Source organism: Thamnophis sirtalis, unplaced genomic scaffold (assembly GCF_051295495.1).
Source record: "Thamnophis sirtalis isolate CommonGarterSnake01/CBP01778 unplaced genomic scaffold, rThaSir2_p1.2 scaffold_9, whole genome shotgun sequence".
NCBI classification, from domain to species: Eukaryota; Metazoa; Chordata; class Lepidosauria; order Squamata; family Natricidae; genus Thamnophis; species Thamnophis sirtalis.
Window position 1 is genome coordinate 79903919 of NW_028261389.1, and position 17500 is coordinate 79921418.

General features: G+C 43.8%; 1 protein-coding gene across 1 annotated transcript in view; it reads left to right on the forward strand.

Moving 5' to 3' along the window:
- ITPR2 (inositol 1,4,5-trisphosphate receptor type 2) overlaps nucleotides 1–17500 on the forward strand; it is a 168017-nt gene that overhangs the window by 14328 nt on the left and 136189 nt on the right. The window contains 2 exon segments of the mRNA XM_087722382.1: nucleotides 15665–15698; nucleotides 15700–15742. Coding sequence (XP_087578508.1) covers nucleotides 15665–15698; nucleotides 15700–15742 — 77 coding nt within the window.

A 17500-nucleotide genomic window follows, 5' to 3' on the forward strand; every position in this document is an offset into this window, starting at 1 on the left:
ATGGCACACACAATTAAACCTGACACCTTTCTACGGACTGGAACGCACACACTTAGCATTGTTGCGTAGGTGCTTACAGACCGGAAATATGAAAATGATGAATGTGGCAGCCACAGATATTTGGGAATCTGTTCCAGTTAGTCCTTGGTTAGAAAGAACATGCTCAGCCAAGATGCGTTATGTCTAGAGCGTTCCCACAATCTATTTATTTTTTTATTACCTATTTACTAAATAAATTCATATAGGCGCCCAACTCACAGGTGGGTTAGGGGTTTGTAAGGAGTTCACGGTGGTGAGTATACCTAATATTCCTTCCTCCTCCTATTTTCCCCATAACAACAATTCTGTAAGGCGGGTTGGGTTGAGAGAGAGAGAGAGTGATTGGCCCAAAGTATGAAAGCTGGCTTTCATTCTGAAGGCGGGACTAGAACTCCCAGTCTCCTGATAATTGACCCAAAGTCACCAAGTTGGCTTTCATTCTGGTCAGGACTAGAACTCCCAGTCTCCTGGTAATTGGCTCACAGTCACCCAGCTGGCTTTCATTCTGAAGTTGGGACTAGAACTCCCAGTCTCCTGATAATTGACCCAAAGACACCCAGTTGGCTTTCATTCTGAAGTCAGGACTAGAACTCCCAGTCTCCTGGTGATTGGCTCACAGTCACCCAGCTGGCTTTCATGCCGAAGGCGGGACTAGAACTCCCAGTCTCCTGGTGATTGACCCAAAAGTCACCCAGCTGGCTTTCATTCTGAAGGCGGAACTAGAACTCCCAGTCTCCTGGTGATTGGCCCAAAGTCACCCAGCCGGTTTTCATGGCTAAAGCGGGACTAGAACTCACAGTGGATCCTCAGCTATCCTTTGACCACCATCTGACGGCTGTGACCAGGGGGGCATTTGCCCAGGTTCGCCTGGTGCGCCAGTTGCGACCCTACCTGAATCGGGAGGCCCTCACAACAGTCACTCGGGCCCTTGTGACCTCTAGGCTGGAATACTGCAATGTGCTCTACATGGGGCTGCCCTTGAAGAGCATCCGGCGACTTCAGCTAGTCCAGAACGCGGCCGCGCGAGTGATCGTGGGTGCACCTCGGTTCACCCACATAACACCTATCCTCCGCGAGCTGCGCTGGCTACCTGTCGATCTCCGGGTGCGCTTCAAGGTGCTACTAGTCACCCATAAAGCCCTCCATGGTAGTGGATCTGCGTACTTGAGAGACCGCCTTCTGCCAATTACCTCCCTGCGACCAATTAGATCTCACAGATTGGGCCTCCTCCGAATCCCATCTGCCAGCCAGTGCTGGCTGGCAACTACAAGGAGGAGAGCCTTTTCAGTAGTAGCTCCGACCCTTTGGAACGATCTCCCCGTGGAGATTCGTACTCTCACCACTGTCCAGGCCTTCCGCATAGCCCTTAAGACCTGGCTAGCCCGTCAGTGTGCGCATGCATAGAACTGTGAGAAGGAAAGAACAGCTCAGAAATCAGTGTTGACTTCAGAGTAAAGCCACAGGTGGATGGTGAATGGCCCCTCCCATAGGAAATAAAAGAGGAGCAAAAGGGGAGGGGGCTTTTGCAGGAAACCATTCATTCATTCCTTTCAGGAGTGTGAAGATCTGTCCCTGAATCTCAGAGACTCTGTGCCCAGCCTTTCCTCGCACAGCACCTCATTTGGAAAATATTTACATGGCAGCTTTCCAAGCTAGATAAGGTCTGTGGTCATAAATACGCCTTTGAAAGACTGTTTGCCAGGCCTTTGTCGAATGTGAATGAGAGGAATTCACATTCATTTAATAAAAGGGGTTTTGTGGGGCCAGGACTCTGCCTCAGGTTTTTTGGGGAAGCCTCAGTCAGAACACCCATCTCAGCAAGTGTCTCTGAGCAGTAAGCAACCTTAAAATAATTTAAAAAAAAAACAAATTTCCATTAAAAATGCAAATATTTAAAATGCACAGCAGCTGAGAAAGAAGTCACTGTGGATGGCTGTTAGCCCAACCCTGAGATAGGAGCCTGTTTGATGATCTGTTCATTGTTTGAGCTGTTGGGCAGACCATAAAATTTGGATTGAAATTTGGATTATTCCGACCGTATGGAATTCCTTCCTTTCTCTTCTCGACGGTGCCACCAAGATTTGACCAGCATCCCAGCTTGTTTATGTTACCCTCACCCTGACATTTGAATTTGTCGTGGTAGACGTTGTGAAGCTAACACACCCTCAAAACATTTGGCCGTATTTTAAGAGCTGACTTCCTTTGTCCTCCGAGCAACTCTGGAGCATTTGTTCTGTTTATTAGAAGCTGCCAGAAGTTAATTGTTGCTTAAACAAAGCGGAGAGCTTGCAATTCTGTAAAAGAGACCTACATGACCAGAATGGCTGGCTCTCAAACAGCAACTTTAAATATATGTTTTTCTACCTCTGGCTAAACCTTGCAGACAGTATAATGGACTTCTCAGTAAATTTGGCCAGGGGTAGAAGTTGGATACTTCATTGTTTTCTCCACTAATCCTCCTGTGTTTTCAAGAACGGTGGGCTTAAAATGAGTTTCTTTCTGCTCCAGCAAATGCGGTTAAATGGTTATGTAATAGATGTCGTGTGTTCTGTAATGTTATTAATGAAACGCAGCTCCCCCAAGTTTGGTGCCAAATGCAAATGGAAGGATGGGATTGTGAATGTCTCACATTTGTGTCATCTTGGAACTCTGGGGCTTAATCCCAGAACAATAGAATTGTAGAAAAATATCGCCCCTCCTCTACATTTTCAACTCTCCGTAATGTGGAAGAGGATAAAGCACACAGGGTGATTCTTCTTCTTGTTGTTAGTTGCGAATTCATATCCGACCCATCGCAACCCCATGGACAATGTTCCTCCAGGCCTTCCTGTCCTCTCCCATCCTCTGGAGTCTATTGAAGCTCATGCCGGCTGCTTCGGTGACTCCATCCAGCCACCTCCTTCTCTGCCGTCCCCTTCTTCTTCTTTTGCCCTCCATCGTTCCCAGCATGAGGTTCTTCTCCAGGGAGTCCTTCTTCCTTCTCATTAGGTGGCCAAAGTCTTTGAGTTTCCTCTTCAGGATCCGGCCTTCTAAAGAGCAGCCAGGGTTGATCTCCTCTAGGACTGACCGGTTGGATGGCCTTGCAATCCAAGGGACTCAATGCAGGAGTCTTCTTCTCCAGCACCAGAGTTCAAAGGCCTCAATTCTTTGGCTCTCAACCTTCCTTATGGCCCAACCTTCACAGCCATCCATTGCAACTGGGAAAACCATCGCCTTGACTAGACACACTTTTATTGGCGGGTGATGACTCTGCTTTTTAGGATGCTGTCTAGATTTCCCATCGCTTTCCTCCCCAGGAGCAAGCCTCTTTTGATTTCTTGGCTGCAGTCCCCATCTGGAGTGATCTTGGAGGCCAGGAAAGTAAAATCTGTCACTACCTCCATTTCTTCCCCGTCTATTAGCCAGGAATTGAGAGGGCCGGATGCCATGATCTTAGTTTTCTTAATGTTTAGTTTCAAGCCAACTTTTGCACTCTCCTCCTTCACCCGCATCAAGAGGCTCTTTAGTTCCTCTTCACTTTGATTATTCTATGGTTGGACAATTCTTATTGTTGGGAACTTGGTACTTAAATGAAACCTAAGTAATTTTTTAAAAAGTGGGCTCCTAACAAAATTCAGATAGGCCTCAACTGATGACCACAAATCAGCTCCAAATTTCTCTTGCTAACTGAGAGAGAGAGAGAGAGAGAGAGAGAGAGAAAGAGAGAGAGAGAGAGAGAGAGAGAGAGAGAGAGAATGAGAGAAAGACAGAGAGAGAAAGAGAGATAATGAGAGAGAGAGAGAGAGAGAGAGAGAGAAAATGAGAGAAAGATAGAGAGAGAAAGAGAGATAATTAGAGAGAGAGAGAGAGAGAATGAGAGAAAGACAGAGAGAGAAAGAGAGATAATGAGAGAGAGAGAGAGAGAAAATGAGAGAAAGACAGAGAGAGAAAGAGAGATAATTAGAGAGAGAGAGAGAGAGAGAGAGAATGAGAGAAAGACAGAGAGAGAAAGAGAGATAATGAGAGAGAGAGAGAGAGAGAGAGAGAGAGAGAGAGAGATTTTAGTAAGTTAGATTTAAAGCCTTTCTCATTCTTTTTTACGATCATGTAAAACTCGAGTTAACTTTACAACACAGAGGAGTTTTGATCGCATGGCAGTTTTTAAATTTTTATGTGCCCATTAAATTTTGGTTTGGGAAATGAATCCAAGAAAGAAAGGAACGCATTTCTCTGAATAGGGTTACAACAGACAGAAATTGGTGACAGGGGCTGTTGTGTCTCTTGCTCGATGAAAGATTGATGGCATGGATTTATTTAAACAACATTTAGTTTGCCCCTTCAGCGGTTTCTGGGTGCGTAGGAGCGGGCCCAAATATTTCTAGGCGGCTTGTAAAAAACGCTGGTGGTGAGCAGGTTGTGGGTTTTGCTGAAAGCGTAGAGAAAAACCTGTAAAACTGGCTTGGGGGTGAGAGGAGAAATATGCACACCCCAGGCCACAGCGACTTCCCAGTGCTACTAAGAGGACAATCAGAAGATGCACACTGTTTTGATGGGTGTGTAGATAGGAAAGACCGTATCACTGTGATTACCACCCCCCTGTGTCTCCTCTAAGATGCAACCGGTAGATAGAGCCACTGAACAGCTAAAATTGGATGCAATCCTGTGTTCAATCCAAGGTGGCGCAGTGGTTAGGGTGCAGTACTGCAGGCCACTTCAGCTGACTGTTATCTGCAGTTCGGCGGTTCTAATCTCACCGGCTCAGGGTTGACTCAGCCTTCCATCCTTCCGAGGTGGGTAAAATGAGGACCCGGATTGTTGTTGGGGGCAATATGCTGACTCTGTAAACCGCTTAGAGAGGGCTGAAAGCCATATGAAGCGGTATATAAGTCTAACTGCTATTGCTATCTATCTATCTATCTATCTATCTATCTATCTATCTATCTATCTATCTATCTATCTATCTATCTACTCTATCTATATCTATCTATATCTATCTATATCTATCTCTCCCTCCCTCCCTCCCTCTCTCTATATCTATCTCTTCCTCTCGCTATATCTATCTATCTATCTATCTATCTATCTATCTATCTATCTATCTATCTATCTATCTATCTATCATCCATCTATCTATCTATCTATCTATCTATCTATCTATCTATCTATCTATCTATCTATCTATCTATCTATCTATCTATCTATCTATCTATCTATCTATCTATCTATCTATCTATCTATCTATCTATCTGGGTGAAATGAGGACCCAGACTGTGGGGACGATATGCTGACTCTGTAAACCGCTTAGAGAGGGCTGAAAGCCCTATGAAGCGGTATATAAGTCTAACTGCTATTGCTATTGCTATTCTTAAGGATGCACCACTATAAATACTTGTATAAGGGATGCGGTAGCTCAGGGGCTAAGACACTGAGCTTGTTGATCAGAAAAGTCGGCGGTTCGGCGGTTCGAATCCCTAGCACCGCATAACAGAGTGAGCTCCCGTGACTTGTCCCAGATTCTGCCAACCTAGCAGTTCGAAACCACGTAAAAATGCAAGTAGAAAAAATAGGGATCACCTTTGGTGGGAAAGGAACAGCCTTCCATGCGCCTTCGGCGTTGAGTCATGCCGGCCACGTGACCACGGAGACGTCTTCGGACAGCGCTGGCTCTTCGGCTTTGAAACGGAGATGAGCACCGCCCCCTAGAGTCGGGAACGACTAGCACATATGTTCCAGGGGAACCTTTACTTTTAACTATTTTGCATTTTAAAGGGAAAATAGATCCATCATCTTAATCCTAAATTTTATGTTGGTGTGGTCTCCGAGGATAAGATTGGGCCCAGTTCTTGCATTTTGTTCTGTAGGCAATTTCAATATTTAAGTCTTGGTATTTTATTGAGAATGCAGGAAGATCGGGATTTAAATGCACATATTCCAGTTTCCGATTAATTTCCTGCCTCAGAGCATTTTTCTTGAAGAACAGAATGTCGTTTTCAGGATCAATGGTGGTGGCAGGAATTGACCACTTGGCTTGTGGTCAGTAACTGATGGCCCAAGGCCACCCATTCACCCCTAAGATGGGACTAGAACTCACACTGTTTTCTGGCTGGTAGCCCAAAGTCACTCAACTGGCTTTCATGTCTAAGGCGAGACTAGAATTCCCAGTCTCCTGGTGATTGGGCCAAGGTCACCCAGCTGGCTTTCATGCCTAGGGCAGGACTATAACTCACAGCTCCTGGTGATTGGCCCAAAGTCACCCAGCTGTCCGTCATGCCTAAGATGGGACTAGAATTCCCAGTCTCCTGGTGATTGGCCCAAAGCAACACAGGTGTATTTCATGCTTGAGGACTAGAACTCCCACTCTCCTAGCGATTGGCCCAAGGTCACCTAATTGACTTACATGCCAAGGGCAGGGCTATAACTCCCAGCTCCTGGTGATTGGCCCAAAGTCACCCAGCTGGTTTTCATGCCTAAAGTGGGACTGGAATTCCCAGTCTCCTGGTGATTGGCCCAAGGTCAGCTAATTTACTTACATGCCTATTGTGGGACTATAACTCACAGCTCCCGGTGATTGGCCTAAAGTCACCCAGCTGTCTGTCATGCCTAAGACGGGACTAGAATTCCCACTCTCCTAGTGATTGGCCCAAAGTCACCTAACTGACTTATATGCCAAGGGCAGGGCTATAACTCCCAGCTCCTGGTCATCGGCCCAAAGTCACCCAGCTGGTTTTCATGCCTAAAGTGAGACTGGAATTCCCAGTCTCCTGGTGATGGGCCCAAGGTCAGCTAATTTACTTACATGCCTATTGTGGGACTATAACTCACAGCTCCCGGTGATTGGCCTAAAGTCACCCAGCTGTCTGTCATGCCTAAGGCAACACTACAATTCACTGTCTCTTGTTTTCTAGGCTGGCTTTGGACCAAACACAATTATCCTTATTAATTTCCACCACATCAGCTATATTAAAATACTTGTTTGGATTGCGTATGAGTCTGTGCACGGAGAATGTTAATGCTTGCACAATAAAAGACATATAGAGAATTAACTTTACAAGTATTTTTCTCCCCTCTCTCTCTCTTACTCTGTGCATTTTTGAATTACTGTTCCGTAAATATTATTAAAAGTCTTTTGCACATTGCTGTATTTTGCAACATTGAATGCTATTTCTTAGGTTAATCTAGGTTCCCCCCCTCCAAGAATCATTTAAAAAAATATACAAGAACTTCATATATGTAGTATGTATATATAGGTAGTCCTCAACTTACGACCACAATGGAGCTCGCAATTTCTGTTGCTGAGCAAGACAGTCGTTTAGCGCGTTTCCCCCTGTTTTACGACCTTTCTTGCCGCAGTTCAGTGAATCACTGCTGTTGTTAAGTGAGTCACATGGCCGCTAAGTGAACCCAGCTTCCCCATGGATTTAGGCCACAAAAGAGGATCATGTAACCCCCGGCGTCATAAATACGAGTCAGTTTGCCAAACCGTTGAATTTTGGTCACGAGGCCGCGGGGATGTTGCAAACGGTCGTAAACGTGAAAAATTAAACAACTTTTTTTAAATTGCAACTTCAAGTGGTCACTGTTGTAAGTCGAGGATTACCTGTGTGGCAGAATAAATTTTGGGGCATGGAAGATTGAAGCCTGTAAGAGTTCACACACGCCAGTCTTTTTCTATTTGCTTTAAGGTTGCTAGGCACAAAAGCCAAAACAGGCACATTAAATAGAACATCTAGACTCATGTCAACCAGACATCAATTAAATCCAGTGATTACAGACAACTGCCAGGAATAATTGGGAGATGATATATAGGGAGAGATCGTCCCTCCGAAATGACTTAATTTAAAACAACTAAATGGGTATATTTATATATATATATATTTATCCCTGCAGGGATGTGCTGGTTAAAACATGTCAGGTGCAGTTAATTAAAATTCTTCCTAATTTAGGTAAAGGTAAAGATTCCCCTGCATATATGTGCTAGTCGTTCCCACCTCTAGGGGGCGGTGCTCATCTCCGTTTCAAAGCCGAAGAGCCAGCGCTGTCCGAAGACGTCTCCGTGGTCATGTGGCCGGCCTGACTCAACGCCAAAGGCGCATGGAAAGCTGTTCCCTTCCCACCAAAGGTGGTTCCTATTTTTCTACTTGCATTTTTTACCTGCTTTCGAACTGCTAGGTTGGCAGAATCTGGGACAAGTCACGGGAGCTCACTCCGTTACGCGGCGCGTGGGATTCGAACCGCCGAACTGCCGACCTTTCCGATCGACAAGCTCAGCGTCTTAGCCCCTGAGCCACCGCCTCCCTCTTTGTAGTTTACAAACGCTTAAAATAGCTCGTTCAGTTTTATTTCACTTCGTGCTTTGGATCAAATGAACTCAATAACATCCGAGAAATCACGACGATAAAGTTATGTTGTGTCTTATAATAAAAATACTATTTCAGTACTATTCGTACTGAAACACGTACAAGCGATAAGGAGCCTGCAGACAGTCCTTGGGTTACGATACTTTGTTCAGTGACCGTTTGAAGTTACAACAGCACTGAAAAAAAGTGGCTTACGACCGTTTTTCACACTTACGACGTGTTCGTGTGATTTACATTGGAATCCTTGGCAATTGGTTCATACTTATGACGGTCGCAATGTCCCGGGGTCGTGTGCTCTCCTTTTGCGAACTTCGGGTTCACTTAACGACCAGGCAACTAATTTAACAACTGCAGTGATTCACTTAGCAACGGTGGCAAGAAAACCCACACAAAATTCACTTAAACAAATGTCTCACTTAGCGACATAAATTCTTTTTTTATAGTCTTTTTATTATTACCTTTAAAAAACAGAAAGAAAAATACAACAACATAAGAAAGACAAATCATACATAACAATATAAAGTAAATATACAGCCTTTTGTAACTTAGCGACATAAATTCTGAGCTCAACTGCCGTCGTAAGTCGAGGATTGCCTATATACTAATACGAATCTGGTATTTTTATACTTCTGAAAAAAAAACGCTCTCCAGTGTCCCTAGGAGGCAGCTGACTTAAGTTTGATTGGTCTGTGAAAATGGCTGGAAATAATTTTAAATCCCTCCATGTTTTATTTAAAAGAATGGATCCCCAACATTTTCAGCTAAAAATCATTGATTTTTAGAATGATATTGAAATCTGATTGTGGAGTCCTTTGTGCTCTCTGAACTTGGCTATTTACTTGTAGACATTTCATAACCCAACTAGGTAACATCATCAGAGTTGGGGAGTAAGGAGTTTGTTGCTCATTTATATAGTTCTACTGGCTGTTTACTTGCAGACATTTCATTACCCAACTAGGTAACATCATCAGTGTTGGGGAGTAAGGAGTCTGTTGCTTGTTTATATAGTTCTACTGGCTGTTTACTTGTAGACATTTCATCACCCAACTAGGTAGCATCATCAATGTTGGGGAGTAAGGAGTTTGTTGCTTGTTTATATAGTTCTACTGGCTGTTTACTTGTAGACATTTCATTACCCAACTAGGTAACATCATCAGTGTTGGGGAGTAAGGAGTTTGTTGCTCATTTATATAGTTCTAATGGTATGGGATTACTCAACTTGATGAAATAATGTGAAACTATTAATTGTAAAAAGTGTGTGTACGGATGTGTTTCTTTCTGTGTGTGTGTGTAAAATCTGAAGAAAAGTAAAACAGGAAAAGTTTCCATTTCAGTTTTATTGAGTTTGTATGCCGCCCTATTCCCGAGAGACTCCAGGGCGGCTCACAATAAAAAAAAGGGAGGGGATACAAAATAAAATAAAATAAAAACACAATTTAAAATTCTACAACAGTCATAACATCGAATGGGCTGGATAGTTCAACAGCCCCCAGGCCTGCCGGAACAGCCAGGTCTTAACCGCTTTGCGGAAGGCTGGAAGGGTAGTAAGGATCCGGATCTCCATGGGGAGCTCGTTCCAGAGGGCCGGAGCAGCCACAGAGAAGGCCCTCCCCCGGGGAGTCACCAGCCGAGTTCCCCCTTATTTTGCTAAGGAAATCTATTATTTGCTGACGATGCTCCCTGACTACAAAACAGCTGAATGTTACTGAACAGCTAAGTCCTTGTTTTCAGAGAGAGAGAGAGAGGATCAAAACGAGGCAATTTTCATTCCTTAACAAAAGAAGAAGAAGAAGAAAAAAAGAAGTTTCATAACCAGAACACAGAGTTGTACTTCAGAACTGTTATTTTACTTGACTATTTCTGATTGGTCGCACAATCGTCCAGAGGTTTAGACCGGATTTGGCGTTTCTGTCCACTTCTTGGTTCCTTTCCAAAGACCTGGGATGTAGGCGGAGGGGCACTTTAAGTGCTGCAGGATGTCAGCTGTTCCAAGGAAAACTGCCTTTTACCATTGACCGATGGGACTTTGTCAATGCTGGTGATAGAATAGAATAGAATAGAAAATATGGAATGGAAGTAGAATAAAATAGGAGTAGAGTAGAATAGAATAGAATAGAAATTATGGAATGGAATGGAAGTGGGAAAAAATAGGAGCAGAGTAGAATAGAATAGAAAATATGGAATTGAATGGAAGTAGAGTAAAGTAGAAGTACAGTAGAATAGAGTAGAGTAGAGTAGAAGTAGAGTAGAATAGAATATAATAGAAAAATTGGAATTGAATGGAAGTAGAGTAAAGTAGAAGTACAGTAGAATAGAGTAGAGTAGAGTAGAAGTAGAGTAGAATAGAATATAATAGAAAAATTGGAATTGAATGGAAGTAGAGTAAAATAGAAGTACAGTAGAATAGAGTAGAGTAGAAGTAGAATAGAATAGAATAGAAAATATGGAATTGAATGGAAGTAGAGTAAAATAGAAGTACAGTAGAATAAAGTAGAGTAGAATAGAGTAGAGTAGAAGTAGAGTAGAATAGAATAGAATAGAAAATATGGAATTGAATGGAAGTAGAGTAAAATAGAAGTACAGTAGAGTAGAGTAGAGTAGAAGTAGAATAGAATAGAAAATATGGAATTGAATGGAAGTAGAGTAAAATAGAAGTACAGTAGAGTAGAGTAGAGTAGAGTAGAAGTAGAGTAGAATAGAATAGAATAGAAAATATGGAATTGAATGGAAGTAGAGTAAAATAGGAGTAGAGTAGAATAGAATAGAATAGAGTAGAGCTGGAAGGGACCTGGAGAGTCTTCTAGTCCAACCCCCCATTCTTCTTCTTCTTCCTTCTTCTTCTTCTCTTCTTCTTCTTCTCTTCTTCTCCTCCTCCTCTCCTCCTCCTCCTTCATCTCCTCCCTCCTCCCTTCCCCTCCCTTTCTCCTCCTCCTCCTCCTCCTCCTCCTCCTCTTCTCCTTCTTCTCCTTCTTCTCCTTCTTCTCTTCTTCTTCTTCTTCTTCTTCCTTCTTCTTCTTCTTCTTCTTCTCCTCCTCCTCCTCCTCCTCTCCTTCTCCTCCTCCTCCTCCTCCTCCTCCCCTTCCCCTTCCCCTCCTTCTCCTCCTCCTCCTCCTCCTCCTCCTCCTCTTCTCCTTCTTCTCCTTCTTCTCCTTCTTCTCTTCTTCTTCTTCTTCTTCTTCTTCTTCTTCTTCTTCTCCTCCTCCTCCTCCTCCTCCTCCTTCTCCTCCTCCTCCTCCTCCTCCCCTTCCCCTTCCCCTCCTTCTCCTCCTCCTCCTCCTCCTCCTCCTCTTCTCCTTCTTTCTCCTTCTTCTCCTTCTTCTCTTCTTCTTCTTCTTCTTCTTCTTCTTCTTCTTCTTCTCCTCCTCCTCCTCCTCCTCCTCCTCCTCCTCCTCCTCCTCCTCCTCCTCCTCTTCATTATTATTATTTCCAGTGAACTTTAAAAATGCCCAGAGACATTTCCCTGCATGCATAAACTAAGTGCTATGTGGGAGGGTTTCAGTTGCACAGGGGGAAATTCTCGGCAAAAATAGCATTTCCTACTTCTCTGAGTTTTGTCACAGAAGAAGAGGTGGCAGAAGGCTGTGGGCATTCCCCTCTATGAAGAAGGTGAAGATTTCAGGGTAGAATAATAACCCTCAAAAATAAAAGATGTTAGGGCATCTTATGTACGTGAACTGCCCGTTTGTCAACATAGATAGTTCTCAAATTAAAATCACAGTTGATTGAAGTATAGTATAGTGGAGTGGAATGGACTGGACGAGAAGAGAAGAGAAAACATAGAATAGAAAATGAATAGAGTAGAATAGAATCAGAAATGAACAGAACAGTAGGGTAGAGTAGAGAATAGAATAGAATAGAATAGAACAGAACAGAACAGAACAGAAGAGTAGAGTAGAGTAGAGTAGAGTAGAGTAGAGTAGAGTAGAGTAGAGGATAGGATAGGATAGGATTGGAGAGTAGAGTAGAGTAGAGTAGAGTAGAGTAGAGTAGAGTAGAGTAGAGTAGAGGATAGGATAGGATAGGATTGGAGAGTAGAGTAGAGTAGAGTAGAGTAGAGTAGAGTAGAGGATAGGATAGGATAGGATTGGAGAGTAGAGTAGAGTAGAGTAGAGTAGAGTAGAGTAGAGTAGAGGATAGGATAGGATAGGATAGGATTGGAGAGTAGAGTAGAGTAGAGTAGAGTAGAGTAGAGTAGAGTAGAGTAGAGTAGAGTAGAGTAGAGGATAGGATAGGATAGGATTGGAGAGTAGAGTAGAGTAGAGTAGAGTAGAGTAGAGTAGAGTAGAGTAGAGGATAGGATAGGATAGGATAGGATAGGATAGGATCAGGGGTGGCTTCCTGCCAGTTCTAACCTCTTCTATAGAAGAGGTTTCTCAAATCTACAGTGCCGTTTAGAACCGGTTCCAGTTCCCTCCCTCTGCCCATCCGCACATCATCAAGATGAAGAGCGAGAGGAGGAATTCTGGGAGTTGAAGTCCACAAGTCTTAAAGCTGTCAAGTTTTTAACACCCATGGGGTTTTTTTTCCTAAAGGGTTAGGGGTGCGAGGGTCTTGTAACTTGACAGTTTTAAGACTTGCACACTTCAGTGCCAGAGTTCCTGCAACATGACTGGAGGAGGAATTGTGGGAGTTGAAGTCCACAAGTCTTAAAGCTGCCAAGTTTGAACACCCCTGGGGTTTTTTTTTTCCCTAAAGGGTTAGGGGTGCAAGGGTCTTGTAACTTGACAGCTTTAAGACTTGCGTGCTTCAAATGCCAGAGTTTCTGAGCCAACATTTTGGTTGCTAAGCAAGAGCGTTGTTGAGTGAGTTTCACCACATTTTACAAGTTGGCCATGCCCACTCGGTCACATGGCTGGCAAGCCACTCCCACAAAGCAGGCCACACCTACAGAAGAGGTTCTAAAAAAATTTGAAACCCACCACTGGATAGGATAGAAGAGTAGAGTAGAGTATGAAATGGAACGGAATGTTTATTACAATCACAGACCAGAATTACAACTACTAGAATCGTATTTAGAAAAATAAAGTAAAAACAGAAGAGGGTAAAAATAGTGCAGTTGGTAGTGGGTTCAAGGAGCTGTTGTAAAGGCAGGCAGATTTGCAGCCTCGTTCGTTGTTTATCCTGTTGATGGCCTGCAATGCTGGATGATTGGCACTTCAGCGCTCCAATTCTCTCCCACCCACCCACCCCCCGGCTCCTACCTGTCCCCCTGCCAAATTCAGAATAGAGCCTCCAGCTGCATTCTTGACCCAAACTGGAACAAGTCCTCCTTTTCTCTGGGAGTGCATTTTCTGCTTATCGCTTCCTGCGAGCTATGGTAAAATCTATAGAACCTGTCAATCACCCTGCGAGGTTTCAATGGGGAATGGAAGGAGGAAGGGAGGAATTTCTCCACGCACAATGGAAGGAAACCTTGTAAGAAACGGAGCAAAAATGCAAAGTTTTCCGAGCTTATGGCTTTCTAGCTGGGTCTTTCCTTCCTTCCTTCCTTCCTTCCTTCCTTCCTTCCTTCCTTCCTTCCTTCCTTCCTTCCTTCCTTCTCTGTCTCTCTGTCTCTCTGTCTCTCTGTCTCTTTATCTCTCTCTCTCTCTCTCTCTGTCTCTCTGTCTCTCTCTCTCTCTCTCTCTCTCTCTTTCTTCTGCTTCCTCTGTTTGCATGCAAAGCTTGTAGTGGTTACTAATTTCTTAGGAAACAGGGAGGTCATTTATATGAGGATGGTGCCTGAATGACAACTAGGTTGCTGCGTTTGCAGTTGTTTATAAAGGAGTTTCAAGGCCCTGGTGGATGAAGTGGAAGGCAATGTTGTGACCTGCCAGTGGCCAGTGGAACTGGCAGCAGATTCGGACAGTGAGGAGGTTGGGGAGGAACCTGGGCCAGCCCTGGAGGAACCTGGGCCAGTCCTGGAAGGCTCTGAGGAGGGTTCTGTGTTGGAGGCAGAGAGGGGGCCAGGATTGTCTGACAGTTATCAGCTGCCTTCGGAGTCAGACATCAGTGAGGCAGAAGAACAGGTGGAGCCTGTTCCCAGTGTGCCCATGCACAGAGTTGCCAGACGAAGGGAAGAGCTAAAGAACAGGGGTTGACTTGGGAGTAAGGCCACAGGTGGACGGTGAATGGCCCCTCCCAGAGGGAATAGAAAGAGGAACGAAAGGGGAGTGGAGATTGCAGGAGACAATTAGTTCGCTTAATTGGTTCATGACTCTCCGAAACTCCTTGCCAAATTTTGCAGAGATCGGCCTGGCAGCTCTCCAAGCCAGATAAGGTCTGTGACTGAAGACTTTGAAAGACTTTGCTGGATGTGAAGGAGCAGAATTCACAGCCAATGAATAAAAGGGACCAGGAGTTGGCTTCATTGCTCTTGGGAAGCCTCGGTCAGAACATGGTGGATGAAGTACCGGTGGAAGGCGATGGTTTGCATGCTTTTCCACTCCTTCCTTATTTTAGTTCACAGAATTTCTGTTTATAGTTGGATCCATTTAAAGATGCCCTTGGCAGTGGTCAGAAAAGTGATGACGAGGGCTGAGAGCAGAGGGTTGGACTAGAAGATCTCCAAGGTCCCTTCCAACTCCGTCATTCTGATGTCTCTGCTGTCGAATTGCTGAGCAAGCAATTACATGTGCACATTGTCTCTCTGAATGCTGCTTGAAGAATTTAGACTTTTCTTTTTTCATATACAGCAAGTCCTCGACTTGTGACCAAAATGGAACCCAGCATTGGGTTTTTAAGTGAGACATTTGTTAAGTGAGTTCCTGCCCCTTTCTCCGACGTTTCTTGCCACGTAAACCACTGCGATTGACGTGTTAATAACCTGCTTGTTAAGTGAATCTGGATTCCTCGTTGATGTGGCTTGTCAGAAGGTCGTAAAAAGGGTCATGGGGACCCCAGGACGCTGCAACCGTCATAAATATGAATCCGTTGTCAAGCGGCTGGATTTTGATCACATGACCAGGGGGATGCTGGCCAAGGGCATAACTATGAAAAACAGTCATAAGTCACTTTTTTCAGCCCGTTGTAACTTTGAATGGTCACTAAGCAAAGCGTTATAAGTCGAGAACTACCTGTAAGCTGAAAGCATATCCCACAGAGGGGATGAAAATGATGGGAGCTACGGTTTTGTGACAAAGCTGGACACTGGTGCATTTTTCCCCGTGAGGACTTATATATTTTGGGAAGTGTTTGTTTTGTGGTTCGGTGAAATCCCAAGAGCCAAAGTTATAATTTTTGGAGACTTTCTCTTCGCCCATAAATGCAAAAGTCAGGATAGTAAACCCTTTTTGATTTTCTTCTTCTTCTAGGCTCGTGGATGACAGATGTGTGGTTCACCCGAAGCGGGCGATCGGGCGATCTTTGCAACCCACCCAAAAAATTCCGAGGTAAGCACTTGTTTGGAATTCATTGTTGGAATATATTTCTATGCCACAACTACAGTAGCATCCTGCCAGTAGATGGCAATGTTTGCAAGCGTGGCTCTATGGTATGCTCTATGGCTAGGCTCTTTTTGCTCTGAGTAGAGTTTCCTGTTACAGTTTAAACAGTTGAGCAGTAAAGCACATGGTGACTGTGCTCCTTGCTGTGCTATATAGGAACGGAATTTCTCACAATGCTAAAGACATTAAAAGGACATTGTAAATAACAACCAATTGTAGTAATTGTCATTGTTGTTAGTCATGTTACAACAGAGATTCTCTAGAGTCCTTCAAAGGTGTTGGGAATATACCTCCAAGTAATTTCCACCAGTAGTAGCCAGGATAATTAGGTAGTCTTGAGTATTTCTACTTGGGCAACATTAAGGGGGAAGCTCGCTCTGAATTATTCATGCAGATAGTCCTTGATTTACAACATTCGTTTAACAACTGTTTGAAGTTACAACGGTGCTGAAAAAACGCTACTTCTCAGGCTTATGACTGGTCCTTGGACTTACGTCTGATCCTGCATGGTCACCTGATCACAATTTGGGCATGTCCCACCATTTACCACTCCGGTTGTTATGTCCTAAGATCACGTGACTGCAATTTGTGTCCCTTTTTGGGCTGATTTCCAGCAAAAAAAGAAGAATGCCCATTTATAAGAATGGCTTCACACATACGCATAACCCCTTAACGGTTGCAGTGATTCATTTAACGACTGCCGCGAAAATGGTTGCAAAAACTGTAAAATCCGACTCGACTTACGACCACAATTGGGGAAATGTCCGCCCCTCTTGTGGTCATAAGTCAAGAAGGATCTGTAGAAGTTTCTAAAAAGGAGAACAGGAGGTGGTGGGGGGGAATAGCTGACCAAAGGCTCCTCTACCTTATATAAAATCGGCTCGTCAGAAAAAGTGCTACTTAATTCCTTTTTGTTTCCCCAAGGTTTTTATTCGTAGCTCTGCTGTTGGTCAGTAAATATTATCTTCCTTTTTTTAAATCTTAAGGACACAGAAATTACCTGTTCGGAAAGTTTTACAAGGTTGATTTAACTAGTTGGATCCTTAGTGGGAATTTAGGCGTGTCTAACAATTCCGTCAGCGTCAAAACGGTGCCAAATTTTACCTGTTATGCCAAAAGTGGTTTTTTTTCCCCCCAAAGGCGACTCCGTTGCCTTTGTTTTTCCTTGAAGATGTTTTGCTCCTCACCCAAGAAGCTTCTTCAGTTTAGAATGGAGGAAGCTCCTGGGATGAGAAGGGAAATGTCTTCAAGGGAAAACAAAGAGAGTCCGATTGCCTTTGGGGGAAAAAAAAGCACCTTTGGGAAAACCATGACTGAGAATCCCCATAGACATTTCCCTGTTATCATTTTCCCCTACTATACGGTTAATTGTGACTCCGGCAATTAATTTTGTAGCATTTTGTTTTCTTTTTTAAAATCATGTTAAGAAGAGGTTGGACAACCATTTGTCTGAAATGGAATAGGGTTTTCCTGCCTGAACTGGGGGTTGGACTAGAAGACCTCCAAGGTCCCTTCCAACTGTTCTCTTCTCTTCTAGTTCTGTTCATTCTTATTCTATTCTATTCTATTCTGCTCTACTCTACTCTACTCTACTCTATTCCTATTCCTTTTCCATTCCAGTTCTAGTTCTGTTCTGTTCTGTTCTATTCTATTCTATTCTATTCTATTCTATTCTATTCTATTCTACTCTACTCTACTTACTCT